General features: G+C 45.7%; 1 protein-coding gene across 2 annotated transcripts in view; it reads left to right on the top strand.

The window, feature by feature from the left end:
- NSMCE2 (NSE2 SUMO ligase component of SMC5/6 complex) overlaps positions 1-19173 on the top strand; it is a 274588-nt gene that overhangs the window by 84055 nt on the left and 171360 nt on the right. For both annotated transcript variants that reach the window (XM_075549276.1, XM_075549277.1), the window contains one exon: positions 735-888. In XM_075549276.1, the coding sequence (XP_075405391.1) occupies positions 735-888 (154 nt within the window). The remainder of the gene's footprint in view (positions 1-734; positions 889-19173) is intronic.

Genomic DNA, 19173 nt, shown 5'->3' with positions numbered 1-19173 from the left:
AAAAGGTGGAATTCGGCCAAGTAAAGCACAAGGTTGAAGATGGATAAGATGTGTGATGACACACGGACAGTTAAAGGCTCATTGTGGCATCTGGGATGTGTGAATGGGTGTTCACAGTGCCGTGCTTTCCACTCTTCTCCCAGAACATTTTGTATGAAAATATTGGGGGATACAATGATGACAGACTGGTTAAACGGTAAAAGGGGGACATGTACACCTTGTGGCAGGTCAAGTTCATTGCCTCAGTTTCTTTCATAAAGTTGGTCCCATTCCCATTTGCTGCGACCAAGGGAAGGCTCCTGGAGGAAAGAGCATGTGGGTGGGCTAACACTTGGTGCCCACGAGAGTGGACCAAGCAGATATGCGTGTAGGGGAGGTGGTGCCACTCAGGTTGAGGTGAAGTGGAACTGCACAGTGGAACCCCTGTGAAGCTCTCCTCAGTACTATTCAAAGACAAGGAGTGCTGTTGGACCTCTAACCCCAGTGTTGGTGGTTCAAAACCACTAGCCACTCCGAATCTTTCTGCTCCCACCCAGAAGTATAGCCTCAAAAACCCAGAGGGGCTGTTCTGCTCTATCTTCTGGGTTCACTATGAATCAGAATGGACCTTTTGGTGATGGGTTTGGTGTTTGTGCTCTTATCGGAAGACAGTGGGATAAAAAGTCATACTACACAGCTTTGTTAATGCTACTCTCATTAACACTTAACTAAGGCCATTGTGTTGTCGCCCTCAGGTCAAAGAAGACCGTCCAGAAAATGTACCAGATTTAAAACTACTGGTGGAAAGGAAATTTGTGGCATTGCAGAATAAGAATTCTGATACAGACTTTCAAAATAATGAGAAGTTTGTGCAATACAAGCAACAGCTGAAAGAACTTAAGAAGCAGTGTAAGTCAGCATGCTTTGCTTTGTTTTGGCTTTTGTAAATTAGGGACCTTCCCAGATGAGCGGTCCCTCCAAAAGATAAGTGTGCTTATCTGCTTGGCTTGACCCTCTTTCTGAAGTGCTTTTGATTGCTGCTATGAGTCTGCATTTCTGTCTTAACTTCTGGTTCAAACCAGCCTGCTCATTTGAGAAAGCCAGCATTTTCCATAAAACCCTAAGGAAATTCCCCAGCAATGTCCTGGCAGTGCCCTGCTGCCAGGAGGGGTGCTGGGAAAGCAAAATGACACCAAAGACCTTCTTCTTAGTCTTCTCGTTTCCATATATCCAACAGCAGTGGCGGTTTTCCATTTCGAAACTGCTGTGCCATGCTTGAACATAACCATTCTTGGATTCCGGTCTTGCTGCTGTGCAGTAATAACATCAATGTTTTCAGAGTTCTCTCTCTCTCTTTTTTCCCTCTTCCATTTCAAACATGAACCCTAAACCTCCTTGATTCCTTCAATCTTTGTGGCACTATGCATTTCATAGGCTTTTAAAATTTCTTGTCGTCTCATCATTGTGTGATACTGGGATGTATTTTAATGAGCATAATTGTGATTGAAAGAGGAAAGTGGGGAAGATTATGAATCATACAAACTTTTAAGGACACCATTTGCCAGAAATAATACATCTTTTCTGTAAGGTGAAACCCGCGTGTCCTTTCTTGTCCCTTGTCTGTCTCCATGGGTACCACACAATTATTTTATGTAAATTTGTTGTTTTAGCATGAACACCTGTTTAGTTATATTGGTTTCTTCCCTTTAGGATCAAGATTCTTATTCAGAAACCACTGAAAGAGTAGACAAGTAAAAGACAAGCATTGGCCTCACATCCCTCCGTCTGCGTAGACGTGGGAGGAGAGCAGAATATAAGATGAGAATGTCAACTCCCACGTCCTCAGTTGTGTTTAGTGTAAGGGTTCATATTTTGAAATAGGCTTTCTCCTAAAGATCAGCCTTTTCTTCCAACTGATGCTGAGGTCTCAAAAAATGACTGAGGAAGCTGCTTAGCTCTCGTCCCTTTTACAAATAACTTTAGGTTTCACAATTGGGAATGTTTTGCAATCATGATGAGACTCTTGGTTTTACTGTGGATTTAACCAGTAAGCATTTTCCCCTAATTTAACTCTGCTTTGTATTCTTCGTCGAACATCCCAGAAACTCAAAACTTTCCTACAGCAATTTGCACTATTCCCTCCAATGGGCGGTAATCCCCCCAAATGGGTAGTAATTAACTGGTGGCGTTTTGCTATTCAGGATGAAAGTGCGGTGCAGTCTAGTGTTGGTGAAAATAAGCATATACCTTTCCTTTGAGCCAAAAAAGAAAAGAAGGTGGGGGGACAAATTTAGCATCCTATCATAATTCCTGATACGGTAGCTGGTTTATCCTACAGGTTGAAGGATAAATAGTCCCAAATAAAAATGTGTTCATTCTTTGTTGGTATTTGTATAGTTATTATCCCGTAAGAGAAAACTATGAAGCCTTTTGGATTCACATATTCTTAAGGAGGCACTTTTTAAATTAAGGGTATACCATTCAACAATATAAATATTAGCATTATAGTTATTTATTTATTCCACTATAAAATAAAGCAGAAAGATTTCCCCAGACCAGTAGTACACACTGTTTGGATAGACTTTTAAAACCTGTGACACAGTAAGTTTAGAATGCAAGAAATACTTCCTTATAGAAAGAAGTTTCAGGTTTCTCTGTGTGTGGTCACAGTAGAATTAAGGCAAGAAATCCTCCTTTTTATTTCCCCCAACGTATTGTTTTCAGAAATTCTTTTCTCAAATGACAGCTAAATATTAATACTCTTAAAGTGCTCCATAAGATATACATGTTTGTATGTATGTATATATACCTTACTTGCAAAGTGTATTTCTTCGCCTACTATGAAATTTATGATTAGCCCTTTTAGTTAAAATTGTCCCACATGGAAGGGATTTTATTTCTTTGGAAATAATGCTGCTTCGAGGGTCCTTAGTTAGGAGGACCATATTGGTCCCACCACATTGGTGCAGATGGGCCAAAGTGACTCTAATTTACAAAGGAGCCAGGGTCTGTGTTGGGTTTTGAGATGGGTTCAGGAGGCGAGACCCCACAGTGATAATCATTTTTAAAACTGGAATTGAGCAGCCATGGTTCGTGGAAACTGCCTATTTAGCAAAGCAAGGGCTGAAGTGCTTTCTGGCCTGTGGCTACATGCAGGGCTCTTTTAGGAAGAGTGGTCTCACCCTTCCACCAGCTCCACTCGACAGGTGCATGGACGCCTGGGTTCAGTTAGAGTTTGCCAGAGAAGGGTCTGGCCACAGAAATGCCCCCAGACAGTTCTCAGGTGGGGAGACCTCAGGATGGATACCACAGTCAGGGGTCTTCAAATTCACCTGGGCAGCCCTGAGGAAGTCCCCTGCGGGCTGGCCCTGCCGTCATGAGTGAACCAGCTTTATTTAGCTCGGCAGCTGGCTCTCTAACTATGTGCTCTCAAGATTACGTTACGGCCTACTAATGTATCGAGAGACCTGTACTAAAGAGCTTTGGACTATATTTACCGATATTTATCACATTAGGAAAAAACAGGGCTGAAGAATTTAGGCAACATGTACTCAGCTAATTAAAATTTCCATTGTATTTTGTCATTGTGGGTAGCCCTCTTGAATTTTTGTCATGTTTTTTTCTGTATATGAAACCCAGGATTGAGGAACCTGTAGAGATGACAAGTAACATAGGAATTCTTAGAGGGCACAGTGTGGGGAAGGGAGCCGCAAGGGGAGCTGATACCAAAGAGTTCAAGAAGCAAGAGTAGGTTTGAAACTGCTGGTGGTAGAAAATGTACAATACTGCTTGATGTCATTGAGTTATGGAATGATATGATATCTGTAGTAGCTCCCAATAAAATGTTTTTGATAAAAAATTCAATGATAAACCCATTACACGTAACCATAAAAAGCATTTTGGATGAAATATAATTATCTATTTCAAAGTAAACCCATCAAGAAAAGTAATATTTCATACTTTTGCAAACCTCTCCAATTTCTGGGGTAATAAGACAGCTGGAGCCTGACATGTGCTTCTTTTGCATTCAGTATGTTGTGAAGATGTCTTGACTGAAGAAGGAAAGAAAACCCAGTCTCACATGTGATGGTTGGCCCCTGGGAAGTTCTCCCGTAGAACGCCACAGGTCTAGAGCAGAGTCCAGGAAAGGACAGGCCCGTGGGCCGGCCACCTCCAGTCTGCCTTCTGGTTTTCTATGTCTCACAAGCTAAATAAGGATTCGATTTTGAAATTGTTGGAGGGGAAGGAAAAAAAGTCACATGAGCAATTCTCTTTCCTTTTTTTCTTTTTGAGTGAGTGAGTGAGAGAGAGGGAGACAGTGCGTGAATAAGGTGAGAGTGAGTGAGTGAGAGAGAGGGAGAGAGTGAGTGAATAAGGTGAGAGTGAGAGAGTGAGTGAGAGAGTAAGAGACTGAGTGAGTGAGAGAGAGTGAGTGAGAGTGAGTGAGTGAGTGAGTGAGAGAGAGGGAGACAGTGCGTGAATAAGGTGAGAGTGAGTGAGTGAGAGAGAGGGAGAGAGTGAGTGAATAAGGTGAGAGTGAGAGAGTGAGTGAGAGTGAGTGAGTGAGAGAATAAGAGAGTGAGTGAGAGGATGAGTGACAGTGAGTGAGAGGATGAGTAAGAGAGAGAGTGAGTGAGAGGGTGAGAGAGTAAGAGAGAGTGAGAGAGTGATGGAGGGAGTGAGTGAGTAAGAGGGTGAGTGACAGTGAGTGAGAGAGTAAGAGTGAGTGAGTGAGAGATTGTAAGAGAGAGAGAGTGAGTGAGAGAGTGAGTGAGAGAAAGAGTGAGTGAGGGAGTCAGTGAGAGAGTGTGAGTGAGTGAGAGGGAGTGAGGGAGTGAGGGAGTGAGAGTGAGTGAGAGTAAAAGAGAGAGTGAGTGAGTGAGTGAGGGAGTGAGAGAGTGAGTGAATAAGGTGAGAGTGAGTGAGGGAGTGAGAGAGTGAGTGAATAAGGTGAGAGTGAGTGAGTGGGAGATTGTGAGTGAGAGTGAGTGAGAGAAAGAGTGAGTGAGAGAGTGTGAGAATGAGTGAGCGAGGGAGAGAGTGAGTGAGAGAGAGTGAATAAGGTGAGAATGAGTGAGTGAGTGAGTGAGAGAGTGAGGGAGGGAGGGAGAGAGTGAGAGTGAGATTGTGAGTGAGAGAGTGAGGGAGGGAGGGAGAGAGTGAGTGAGGGAGAGAGTGAGTGAGTGAGTGAGTGAGCGAGGGAGAGAGTGAGTGAGTGAGCGAGGGAGAGAGTGAGTGAGTGGGTGAGAGAGTCGCAATACTCTTTCTTAACATGTGAAAATGATAAGGCAATCAGGTTCCAGTGTTCACAAGTGAAGTCTTATTGTAACCCAGACACCTGCATTCATTGTCTTATTGCCTAAAGCTGCCTTCACACAACAGTGGCTCAAATGAAGAGTTGCCACAAGGACTAACTGGCCTGTAAAACCTAAAATAGCTGCTTTTTGATGCTTTACAAAAAACAAGCAACTTACCAACCTTGATCTGGAACATGTCCAGAAATAAGGTTTGCTTAAAAAGAAAAAAAAAATGTAACTTTTAGTCTTTTCGTAAATGCCATATGTTTGGGTCTTTAGATCTTTACATTTAAAAGTGTTGAAATTTTTGGACCCCCTTCTGTGTCAGTTATCTCAGAGACAGCGCAGTTGGCGCTCTGAGTTGACTGGAATGTGGAGTCCCTGGGTCCTTGGAGCAGATAATGCACATGAGCATGAGACACTGTGAGAACTTCTCAGGACAAATATGAACTCAAAAGCACAGAAAACATCAGGCACAACATGGGACATGAGCGAGGACCATCCTCCTAGGGATGTGGAGCTTGTCAGTGCACTGGCGCTACCACAAGTGGCCCGAGTAAACAGTGCCCTGAGATTGTGGTAGCTAAGGGAGATGCATACGGTGGTTACCATCTCATACACTCCCTATACCAACCTTGCTGCCATCGAGTCAGTGCTGACTCATGGCCACCTCCTGTGGGTTTCTGAGACTGTAATTGTTTACAAAAAGTCCATTCTTTGTCCCTTGGAGCCACTGGTAGTTTTGAACTGCCAACCATGCAGACCACAGCCCAACACATAACCACTATGCCACCGGGGCTTCTTCTCACACACTACACTCATTTCAAAATAGTCTTAACTTTCTATGTGCTTTAGTTGCTAACACCATCTTTTTTCCTTCTTCTCATTTTAAAAAACAGTTGTATTTTTTAGATACTATCTAGTAGGTGTAGTTTGGCAGTGGGTGTAGGAGACCTGGTGGCAGATAAGGCTGTCGGCTCCCACAAGGATTTCGTCTCCAAAATCTGTGTAGGGTCCCAGTGAGTCATAATGGACTGATGGCAGTGTGCTCCCTTTTGTTTTGTCATTAGAAATACGCTATCAGCTTCAGCTCACTTGCCAGGATTCTGAGCAAATTTGAATGAGAAAATGCAAACTCTCCGAGGTCCCTCCAGAATGACGTTGCGATTGAGAAAGTGCAGTGGAGGGAATACGAGCTCAGCCATCGGCCTGCGCTTGATTGCCGCAGTCTGCCTCCCTGCATAGTCAACCCCCCTGCGTAGCACAGCGCTCCGGCATGGAGCCAGGCAAGCCCAGATCGCCCAACGATGACTTTTCCACGTCCGGACCGCAGGACGAGGTTGGTGACAGTGATGACGGTGATGACTGCACGGGGAACTGCTTCCAAGAGGGGATTCCATTCCCCTACATGGGACTCGGGTTCCTGCTCACCCACATGGTGAAGCAAGCGCTGGGAGTTGGTTGCAGGCAGACACAACCAGACTGTTTTTGGATGGGATGAATTTCACCCATCAAAACTATATGTTAAGGTCGTTTTCTCTCCTCTTTACACTTTCTCCATTTTTACTTGTTTTTGCTAATGATTACAACTCAACATTTCCTGCAATTATGACGTCAGGAAAACTTGACTTGATTGTGCCGATACCTCTTTGTGGGTGATGCTTCCTCAAGGCTTCAGAAGTCATCCAGCAATCTCTCCAGCATACTTTTTAGTTCTTTATGGTCATTTAGCTACTACTGCCTGATTAGCAGACCTCACAGCTGTAATTGGAGGTCAGTTGAGGCAGGCCTGTGATAAGCAGGGTTCTCTAGAGAAACAAAAGTAGGACCATAGTCATATGAGTCTGCATATACTTCTTGGCAGGACACTTATTGAGGTAGTTAGCTTATTGTGCCAACCTGGCCGATAAACATATGTGGGGTTAATTCAAGGGTGGAGGGATAAATGGCTCAGTGAGCCATTTCTAGTTCTCGGGTCTCTTGCTTTCTGCTGGTTGGACTAGGGTGCAGCTGCCTTAGCCAGTTCCCTGCTTTAGCTGGCAAGGCTCACTTCCTGCAAGACATCTTTGAGGAGAAGCCACATGGACTTACGCCGATGCAGCCCTGGGTGCTGGAGCACCCATGTGGAAACCCCTGCCAGCGTTGAGATGCTTACACATTCACTGACTTGGCTTTCCTCTTGCACTCAGCATCATTGCGTCTGAATTGTGAGATGGAGGAGGACTTTGTGGATTTGTGTTGGACATATGGGTTAATGGGTTAATGTTTGACTTGTGGGCTTGGGCAGCACTGGGTTGGGATGTTTTCTTGATGTGCACTTAACCTTTACATAAAACTCTCTTACAAGTTTCTGTGGATTTGTTTATCTAAAGTACCCAGACTAACATACTATAAAGTTCTGTTCAGATTCACTAAACACATGCAATGAAGCCAAATGCAGGACAGTCAATCACAAACCAGTGGGGAGAAAGTCTTTGGGTCCAGTGGTATTGTAAGCATCTCAGCGCTGGCATGGATCTCTCTGTGGCTTCTCTGGCCTTAGAGCTCTGGTTGCATCCATGCGGCTTGTCTTTTGCAATGTTTCCCAGAGAGTAGCAGAGAGAGACAGAGGTGAAGTACCAGATTGCCCAGAATTCTCAGGAGAAGGCCATGCCCACACAGAAGTCTCATTGGCTATTAATCCTTAAATTGACACCAGATTAGGTGATTACCACAGGGTCTAACGACCCTTTCACAGGGGTCGCCTAAGGCCATCGGAAAGCTCATATTTCCGATGGTCTTAGGAATCGAGACACCACTCCTCTATCCGTCTCTAGGCGGGTCCACCCACCTGCAGATACGCTCACCTACGAGTACCCAGTGTGAAGATTGTTACCCATGCTACATCCTGCTTCAAGACAACATTTCACTTATTTGCCATTAGAAATAAATATTTCACAATACAGAATTACATATTGTTTTTGTGGTTAATCACTATGCTTTAATGACATTCCATATGTAACAATGGAAATATATCCTGCACATCAGATATTTACATGACGATTCATAACAGTAGCAAAGTGACAGTTATCAAGTAGCAACGACAGTAATTTGATGGCTGGGGGCCACCGCTATATGAAAGGGCCGCGGCATGGGGAAGGTTGAGCGCTGCTGGTGGACCGGAAGGAGCGCTGCCTTTGATGGGTCTGCTCCATCAACAGCCCTTCCTGCAGGTCTGTGGGGTTACAGCACGGTCACCAGCATTGCTGGAGCGCGTCTGCGATCTAGGGCCCCTCGGACTTGGAACAGACTTGCTGGCAGCGGGCAGTTTGTCTGTCTGTCTGTCCCCATTATTGCTTACTTCTCACAACTTGATACAGTGACTGCAGTCCCATTTCATAGGTTAGGAAACAAGCAGAGAGAGGCGATATGCCCTGCCTCGGATCCCAAGTGCTGACACGCACACCGGGGTTTGGTGGCACCAAAGCTCAGTCCCCTTTCCACACCCTTGATGACACTTCCATGGTGGTGGTTCAGAGCTTCTCTCCGCTCAAGGGACCTTTCATTTCTTGAAAATCTGACTCGTCCCAGCCACAGTGGCGGAGCCGATGACGCAGAGGGTGGGGTTCTACTTCCCGCCTGAGAGGGCAGCTCTTTCTTGGGGACTGTCGTTGGAGAGCCAGGTGTAGGAATGACCTCACGCATGAGCGAGCCTTTAGCCTGTGACCGTTCTGTCGCCCTCGAAACAGCCCACTGCACAGATAAGGAAGTGACAGCCATACAGGCCTCGGTGTGAGCCAGGGGTGCAAGTCCATGACAGCGCCCAGCGCAGAGGCGCTGTCCACGCCACGCCCCCGGGCCTGCCGTGGGAACGGCTGCTGTGATGGCAGGGAGGGGGCGGGATACTTGGTGCTACCAGCGCAGCGCAAGTCCCACGAAGTCACCCCAGTTGGTCCTCGCCAGGGCGGCGGCGGGGTGCAGGAGAATGCCAGCACAGCGCAGGCGCTCCTTCCAGCAGCCCGGACTCTACTTGAAGACGCAGTGCCGCGGCAGGCGTGTCCCCGCGGACAGGGGAAGTTGGCGTGAAGGATGGCTATAATTAAAGTCCTTGGGAAAGAAAGGCTCAGTTATCTAGGGACAGATGAGGTCAGCAGCAAGTTTAAACACAACCTGGGGAGGGTGGGCGGGGCCCTCACTGTGGCTTCTTCTGGGCCTGTGATGGCCCGGGTGCTCAGGAGGCAGCAATGGAAGACCAGATAGTAAGTGTCCGCGGGGAGTGCACATCATCCCAGAGAAAACAATGACCTCGTCCAGCTGTGATTCCCAACGTGGAAGTAGTTCAAGTTCTGGAATGGTGAGGTCGCCTGGGAGTGTCTGGCCCAGTGAGTGGCTAAGTGGTTTTAGGTACCACTTCTCATTCCTGAAAGACATGAGTGTGCCTATCGTGTTCATTGTCTTTGTTAAGGTAGCTTTAATCAAATATTGTATTTCTATGACAAAGGGGGAAAACCTAGCATGTGCCTATTGAAGTCTGGTGTTGGAGTCTCTTGCATGGAGACAGATCGTTACTGAACAGAGGGATCCTAAATTTAGTTGGCCTACCGCCCGCCCCTCTTTGCCGAAGAAGCAGATGAAATATGTATGGACAGTTTGCAGTATTTTCTTTTCTTCTTCAACCTGCCCCTGCCCCTGCCCCATAATTGCATCTGAGGCTACTACCCATCCCCCACCATTCCAGCACCCCTGGGCCGGGTGGGGGCGGGGGGAGCAGGGATCTCCCCCTCTGGGTATCACTGTTACTGAACAGCAGCACTTGTAATCCAGCAGGTGGATTTGTTTGCACGTGGAAACAGTAAGTGGCAGGCTAATTTGAGATGCCTGGAAAAATTCCAAGTGAGGGAGCCGAGCCCCTGGGTGGTGTAAATGGTCCCTGCGTTTGGCTCTGAAGGGAAAGCTTGGTGATGTGAGCACACACAGGTACACACACACACACACACACACACACAGTGACACCTCAGAAGAAAGACCTGGTGATCGCCTAAAAGAATCAGCCACTGAAAGCCCTGCTGGGGTTGCCGTGAATTAGAATGGACTCAATAGCAATGCATTTCCTATGGCAGGGGGCCTCAAATTTTTTAAACAGGGGGCCAGTTCTCTGCCCCTCAAACCTGTTGTGGAGGGCCGGACTATAGTTTTATAAAAACGATGAATGAATTTCTATGCACACTGCACATATCTTATTTTGAAGTTGAAAAACAAACTGGGCAAAAACACCTGGTGGGCCAGATAAATGTCCTCAGCGGGCCGCACTTTGAGGACGCCTGTCCTTGGCATAATGGAAAGGGCACGATGTGAGTTTTGCCACTAACTGAGCGGGCAGTTCTGTTCCCAGCTCAGGATCTGAGGTGTCCTCACGCAGGAGGGGGGACAACTTCCTCTCTGAGGGTCTCTTCCCAAGTGTTGGCACTGCAGCAAGTGCCTCCTTGCCAGCATATTCTGTGTCCAGGCTATATAAAGAACTACAAGGAGTGATCAAATAAGTAAACAACCTCACTAAAACATGGGCAAAAGCTTGAGCAGACTCTTTCCTGAAGGAAAATACACAGATGGCCAATAAGCAGAATGCACACATTCACAGCATAAACACTTCCGGGTGGGTAGCACTTTGTTCTGCCCTGGCCCCACCTGGGTGAGCCTACATCTTGTAAAGACGTTTGTGTGTGGGTCTGTATTTGGGAAGCCTGCAGAGTTTTACAATCCCCACAACAAAATCGCTCAGTTCACTCCTAAACAACTGCCAGCTAAGTGTGAGAAGCTTGCCTGGGAGGGTGTTTCTTTAGAAAAGAACCAAGTGTCAAGGAGAATAAAAGGCTCATTTCTTCTTCCAGGCTTTGAGACAAATTGGAAGAAGGAAGCTGTGTGGCTGCTCTTGCTGGCTCCCAAACTCACTGATTGTGCCTTTTCTGCCTCTGCCCGGCACCACATCCTCCTGGCACTCAGGGAGAAGAGCTCACAGGTCATAGGCAATGCCTCTGTTCACAGCCACCATCCCCATTAAATGTGTAGTGGTGATGGTGGTTTTTCAGCCAGGCCCTACCCACCTCGCCCTTGAAAATATCAAAAAAAAGCTCACTCCCTCAAGTCACTTCTAACTCATAGCAACCCTATAGGACAGGGTAGAACTGTCCCTGTGGGTTTTTGGAGACTAACTTATTTTTTTCCTTAAATCATTTTATTGGGGGCTCGTACAACTCTTATCACAATCCACCCATCCATCCATTGTGTCAAGCTCTTTAAAGAAAAGATAGCCCCATCTTTCTCTGATGGAGCGTTGGTGGTTTCAAACTGCTAACCTTGTGGTTAGCAGCCCAACATGTAATGCACAACACTAGACCTCCCTGGAAGTCTTAACTGTTCTTGTAGAGAAGATTTCCATCACAAAAAACAAGGTTCAAGTAAAACTACTTTTACGAAAAAATTCAGTGGCCAGAGAGAACCTTCCCAGGTGATGCCACTGGGTGCACTAACTCAGAGGGAGTTGCTCAGTGCTCACCTTGTGGGAAAAATAGGTACTACAAAAGCTCCGCCCAACGGAGCTTTTTTCTGGTTTTTGGGGGGGAGGTACCCCCTCGTAGACCACACCCTTGAGGAAACTTAATCAGGGCTGTGGCCTGAGGAAGAAGGTTGCATTCCACTCTAATCTCATAATTGATTGGCTATTCACAGTAGATCTCATTATAGAGTTGATTACACTGTGTTAAGTTACATCCTGTGGAATTATTAGGCTTTAACTGCTGAACTGCTGAGAATCCTGGCCAAGCCAAGTTGGCACAAACCTAACTATCACCATGTTCTACCATTTTGTATTAGTGTCCACAATGGATGAGAGTTCTAATCTCTCTGCATGTTCACTCGCATTTTAAGTTTTCTTTTAGTGTTTTTAATTTTAGGCATTCTAGTAAATATGTAGGATGATCCCAGAAGGTGTAGTGGTTATGCATTGGGCTGCTAACTACCAGGTCAGCAGTTTGAAACCACCAGCCGCTCACTCCAAGGGAAGAACTAAGAGACTTTATACTGCTATAAAGAGTTATAATTTCCAAGGACAGTTCTACCCTGTCCTTATGATTCAGAATTGACTTGTTGGCAGGGAGGGTTTTGTTTTTTTTGTTTTTAGTAATTATATAGTGGTATGTCATTTGCGGTTTTAATTGCCATTTTTGTATTGACCAAAGATGTTGAGAGTGAAGTTTCTTTTTTTTTTTAAATCATTAAGAGTGAAGTTTCTTTTTCATATGATGTCCATGTTTCACTAGCCTTTTACTGCTTCACGTGATGCATTCTTTGGTTCATTCAAGGACCATCCTAGTTTACAGCTGTGTTTCTCCAAGTGTGCTTCCCAGGCACATAGTGTCAGCATCACCTGGAGATGTAGTAAACATGCACAACGCAGGCCCCACCCAAGACCTGCTGAATCAGGAAGGCTGAGTGGGGTTGATGGGTAAGCCCTTCAGCTGATTCTCCTGCTTGCTGTAGACTCAGATCCTCTGTTCTCAGTGGTGAGAGGACCCAGGATAACTCACTACCATCAAGCCTATTCCGACCCATAGCAACTCTTTAGTAAAGATAAGGTGAAGTCCTAGCAGCTCTACCCCCAGAGATTCAGACTTAGTTGGTCTGGCAGGGTGGTAGGCCCCATTGTTTGGGTTTATTTTTTAAGTCTCCAGGTACTGCTATTAAACAGTCAGGATTGCAGATAACCAATTCCAGCTCTCCTGCAATTTACAATTTAAAAGCGGAAATCCAAAATACAAAGCTTAGCACAGTTGTAAGTTACTCAGTAATTAGCTAGTGAATTAAATTGTTCTTAGTGTCTTGGGCTTGAATATAAACTAAACTCACTTTATCCTTCTGTGTATAAGGGCCTTATTTTTAGACTCCATGTTGTACTCAGCATTCATTCATTCATTCATTCAGGAAATGTTTACTGAATGTGCTGGAACTATAGTCATGAACAAAATAGACACATCTCTGCTCTCGTGGAGCTTATTCTGGTCATTGGCACCAAGCTAGCACTTCCTCACTGGGCGTGTGTTGGTGAAAATGCAGTACATAGAACAGACAGGGCGATAGAAACTGAGAGAGAGGCTGTATGGAAACCGTTGAACACCGAGTTACTTAATTTACAATGTGGCATATTTAAAAAGCAGAATTGGTGGCCTTAATAATTGTGTTAGTCTGGGTTGACTAGAGAAACAAATTCAGGGGGAGCAGGGAGGGAGGGGGGAAATGAGGAGCTGATGCTAGGGACTTAAGTGGAGAGCAAATGTTTTGAGAATGATGAGGGCAACAAATGTACAAATGTGCTTTACATAATTGATGTATGTATGGATTGTGATAAGAGTTGCGTGAGCCCCTAATTAAAAATGATTTAAAAAAAAGAAAATTGAGAATACGGAAAAAAGAGAAACAAATTCATAGACACTCATGTGTATAAGAAAGAGTTTTATATAAAAGAGCAATTATATGTTGAGAAAACATCCCAACCCAGTCCAGATCAAGTCCATAAGTCCAATATTAGCCCATATGTCCTATACCAGTCTGTAAATTCCTCTTTAGACTCACCCAACCAATGCAATGATGCCGAAAGCAGGAAGATCACAGACCTGTAGGTGGAAAGTCTTGTGGATCCAGTGGTGGTGGAAGCATCTCAGCACTGGAGTGGGTTTCCATGTGGCTCTTCAAGCTTCAGGGCTCTGGCTCCATCAGTGTAGCTCCATTTGGGTTGTCATCAGGAATGAGAGAGAGAGAGACTGGGTCTGGCCTCCAGAGAGCTATTTATCTCCATAGCTCCTCTGAATTAGGTCATCAAGCTGCAACCTGATTGACAGGCTAGACTCCACCCCTTCACTCAAGTTGACAGGAGATGATATAACTGCTACAATAATGATCTTATTGTTGTATTATGCTTAATTAAGCAAAGCCCTTCAGAATTATTTGCCTGGCAGCTGTAGAAATTTGTATTAGCTCTTACATTCCTTTTTCTTCCTCCTCTCTGATAATTTTTTCCATGGAATTAATTTAATCACCAACATATGTTGATAGAAGTATTAAAAATAGAGATTGCCTAAGCCTAGCATAAGAGCCTCAAATCTGGAATGAAAACTGTGACTTCACATTCTGAATCAACCAAATGTTCTCTGATCACTTACTCACTTGCTGCCATTGAGTCAATGCTGACTCACAGCAACTCTGTAGGACATAGTAGAACTGCCCCTGTGTGTTTCTGAGACTGTAACTCTTTACAGGAGTAGAAAGTCATTTTTCTCCCATGGAACTTGCTAATGGTTTTGAACTGCTAACCTTGTGGTTAGCAGCACAACACATAACCACTATACCACCGGCATTTTTTGTTCTCTGATCAGATCAATTGTACCTTGTAAGGTCTCAGTGCTAGTAAGAATACTCACTAGTCGCAGAGTTGTCTAAGAATTCGATCAGATATGTATGTGAAAGTGTTTGGTAAATTGTCATTTACTACCCCAAATATAAGTTAGTTATTGATCTTCTAAGTTGCTTCCAGGCTTTTACTCTCCTGCTGTCTTATCTCAGAGAAGGCCTATTGTAGAAGTTTAGCATTGACGTGGATTGTTCAGTGCAAGGCGCACACTCAGTGTTCTCATTCCAATGAGTTGCAAGCTACTGTGAGACTGTCAGCTAGTTAAGGGTGTTCTGTAAATGGCAAGGGCGTAAACCAAAAATGTTGATGGGATAGCAGATGATGTTTCAGTCTAGCATGAGCTTGGGCAACTTTTTCATGATAGGGAAGAGTGAGGAGAGGACTGAAGTGTCAGGAATTTTTACCGAATGAGCACCCTCTTCTCTGATGAGAACGTAACTCAGCACATTGAGGTAACTGCACTATTGCTGTGAGCTTTCAGGTTCACTAACACTTCACATTGGGCCTAGCTGTAGAGACCTGACTGTGCTGTTTGACCTTGGCCTTTTTTCACGGTGACATTTCACACATACCTGCGCGTGTATGTATGTGAATGTATGAATAGGCAGACTTCAATGGGCAGAGGACTCTGCGAGTCACAGGAATATACTGGATTGTCTCATAAATAACTAGCTCACACATGTAATGCACATAGCATGCATAGGTTTGCAAAACAAACCATATGGTGAATGTGTTATTTGAGTAAGTGTTGTATAAATAGATAGTATGCAAGTCATGTTAGGGGATTGGGAAAAGAGAGACTGGTCGCTAAAGATTGCAGGTCCTTGGTTGACCCTTCACATCACAAAATTTGGAGAAGAAAGGAGAGTAGGGTAGAGGTTGACAAGGCTCTGAGTAGAATTTCTCAAAATAAGTCTGCTTATTTCAGAGAATAAAATCCCCCTTTTTTTTGTTTTAATAAATTACTTTGTTGGGGGCTCTTACAGCTCTTGTATCAATCCTTACACCAGTTGAATCAAACATGTTTGTACACATGTTGCCATCATCATTTAAAAAGCATTTTCTTTCTCCTTGTGCCCTTGGTATCAGCTTTTCTCCCCCGCCCCCATCCTCCTACCCTTGTGGACCCCTGATAAATTATCATTATTTTCATATCTTACACTATATGTTGTCTCCCTTTGCCCACTTTTCTGTTGTTCATCCCCCTGTGTGGTGGTGGTGGTGGTTATAGGTTGGTCATTGTAGCCGGTTCCCTGTTTCTTCCCCTCCTCCCACCACCTTCCCCCTACCCTCATGGTATTGCTACTCTATTATTGTTCCAGATGGGTTTATCTGTCCTGGATTCCCTGTGCCGAGAGCGCTTACCTGTACCAGTGTACATGCTCCAGTCTAGCCGGATTTGTAAAGTAGAACTGGGGTCATGACAGTGGTGGGGAGGAAGCATTAAAGAACTAGAGGAATGTTCTGTGTTCCCTGGATGCTATGCTGCACCCTCGCCGACTCGTTCCTTGTGACCCTTCTGTGAGGGAATGTCCCATTATCTACAGATGGCCTTTGGGTCTCCACTCTGTCCCCCATCATTTGCATCAATATATTTGTTTATTTGGGGTCTGCTAATGTCTGATACCTGCTCCCATTGAACCTCTTGATCACACAGACCGGTGTGCTTCTTCCATGTGGGTTAGATGGCCACAGACCCCAGACGCTATGTATTTTAGTAACTAGGCACCATCAGCTTTCTTTACCACATTTGCTTATGCACTCCTGCCCTCTCCTTCCTGGCTCCAGCACTTCTGGTCCAGTCCTGCCTTCAGATTTCCCCGCAGCCTCCCTCCAGAGGGGCCCCTATTTGCTCCAGTAGGACTACTCCCACCAGGCCCCACAAAAATAACAGAACATTCCACTATAGGTCTGATCATGGTTGGCTTTTTTTTTTTTAACTTTTTAATTGTGGCTTATGATGTACAGAGCAAATTGGTTTTCCATTCAACAATTCACACACATTTTGTTTCATGACATTGGTTGTAACCCCTCAACATAAAAGCAACCTTGCCACTACTTCCTTGGGTTCCCTCTTTCCGTTTGCCCTTCTCTCCCGCCCCTCCCTGCCTTCTGGAGAGAGGAGGGTAAATGCTGCCGTTTGGGTCCCACACCGCTGGTTGTGCTGAGGGGTATATACCCCACTCGGTGTTACTATTCACTGGAGAGGCCTGTCTGTGGCTAGCTGATAGTTGATCCTCAGGGGTGAGTTCCATTCTAGGTGTGCAGGGTGACTTGGGGCTGCATTCTCAGGGGCCCCCACTCTCATACCAGCAAGCCCACGCTCCTAGGCACAGCTCCTGATAGCCTCTGGAATAAAGGCACTTCTTGGTACCAGGTGGTCTTTCACGTTTTCCCACGCTTCTCTATGTCCTTCAAGTTCCCAGAAGGCTGTGTTATCATCCCACTTTCCAGATGAGAAAACTTAGGTTAAGAGAATTGCCCAGCAGCACAGAGCTCGTCAGTATCGAGTTAGATTCAAGCCCAGGCCTGCCTGACTGCCTCCAATCCCCCTCCCACCCCCAACAACAGAAAAATACAAACCACTGCCCAGGAGTGAATTCGGACTCATAGCAGCTCTGTGGACAGAGTAGGATTTGTGAGACTGTAACTCTTTGTGGGAGCGGGCAGCTGCATCTTGTTAACCTTGCAGTTGCAGCCCCATGCTTAATCCCCCACGAGGGGACACAGGAAAGCACAGTGTCTGGGGTAGAGAAATAACCTGTGGGGTGTTGGGGAACTCCAATGAGGCAGATGCTTTGCTTAGACCCCAGTCAGTTTGCTTATCGCGTTAGAAAGTGTTCCATACTAAAGACCTGTCTGTTCATGTTAGAGCAGTGGTTCTCAACCTGTGGGTCTCGACCCCTTTGGGGCTTGAACGACCCTTTCACAGGGGTCGCTCGATTCATCACAGTAGCAAAATGACAGTGATGAAGTAGCATCGAAAATAATTTGATGGTTGTGGGGGTCACCGCAACCTGAGAAACTGTATGAAAGGGTCATGGCACCAGGAAGGTTGAGCACCACTGGGTTAGATGAAGGACAACCGGTTTTTGTCTGGCAGGCCTTAGACTGCAATTAAGTTTCTGTCAAGACTGGACTTACTCTTGGGAGCTAGAATGTTGCGGCAGTGGCTATAGATCTGCTCTTCCTCTCGTCAGCCAGAGTTACGGACAGGAGCGGAGCCCCTGCTTGCCTGACCTGACCTGTACTTGAAGGAGGTTCCTTTGTTGGTGGCAGATTTCTGCCGTGACAGCCCTTAGTGAGAGGAGAGGACCAGGCTGAGTTTCAGGGTGGGTTTAGGCGCGAAGGCTTTTGAAGATGTCTTAAAGTAGAGGGATATCTAATAAAAATGATGAGGCTCGATCATGTGGCAGATTATTTGGCAGGAAGAGGAATTTGAGGAAGAGACTGTGGTAGCTTTGAACTACACTAATTATTGGTCACAAGTCGGGCTACTCACACCCAGGTCGGCAGTTTGAATCAACAACCATTCCGAGGGAGAAAGCTGAGGCTTGCTCCTGCTGTAAAGAGTGTCAGAAACTCACATGGGCATTCTCCCCTGTCCTGTTGGGTCACTATGAGTCAGGAGACTCAGGAGCTCAAGATGACTCTGAGCTGTCTTGTTGGAATAACTGGAAAAATGGTGATACATGAAGAAGTGGTCGGATGTCTCGTGGAAGAGCTGATCTTGAAGCAGGAAGGGCGGCTTTCCTCTCAAGTATATTGAATTTGAGGTCCTAGAGCCTGGGATACATCTTCAACGAATAGTGGGAAATGACTTGTGGTGTCAGATCTCGGCTAAAGAGGAAGGAGAGGATGTTCTCTCTTCCTTCACCTGCAGTCAGGACCCAGGGGCCTATGGACTAAAAACCCCAAAGAGAGAGTTTGTCTTCCCAGTACCCTGTTCTTGTTCTAGTTGAATTTGCATCGCCCTGGTATGTGCGTGCCGTCAGGTCATTGTTGGACATAGTGACCCCTATTCACAAACACCCGGCCATCCTCTCAACTGGGGTTACCTGGGAGCTCCTGTTGCAGCCCCTTGTCTGTCCGCCTTCACAGGAGGCCTCCCCTTTTTCACTGACTTTCGACTTTCCCAAGCAGGATATCTTTCTCCAGGGGCTGGTTTCTCCCGCTATGCTCCAAGTCCTCCAGACCCAGGCTCAGCAGCCTCACTTCTGAGCAGCATTCTGACTGTATTTCTTCTGGCAGTCCTTGGAATATTATTTAATATTCTTTATCCATATCAGAGGTCCCCAGACTTATTTGGCTTACTGCCCTGTGGCAGAAGAAAATCCTTCAGCACTCCCTTAGCAATAAAAAAATTTTATACTATCTCCCTCCATCCAGGATAAAAGTATCTCTTTTTGCCATCCCCCTGAATCCTTCCAGTGCCCCCCAGGGAGGGGTGGTGTCACT

The sequence above is a fragment of the Tenrec ecaudatus genome, chromosome 5 (genome assembly GCF_050624435.1).
Source record: "Tenrec ecaudatus isolate mTenEca1 chromosome 5, mTenEca1.hap1, whole genome shotgun sequence".
In the NCBI taxonomy this organism is placed as follows: domain Eukaryota; kingdom Metazoa; phylum Chordata; class Mammalia; order Afrosoricida; family Tenrecidae; genus Tenrec; species Tenrec ecaudatus.
This window is presented reverse-complemented; position numbering and strand designations above follow the sequence as displayed.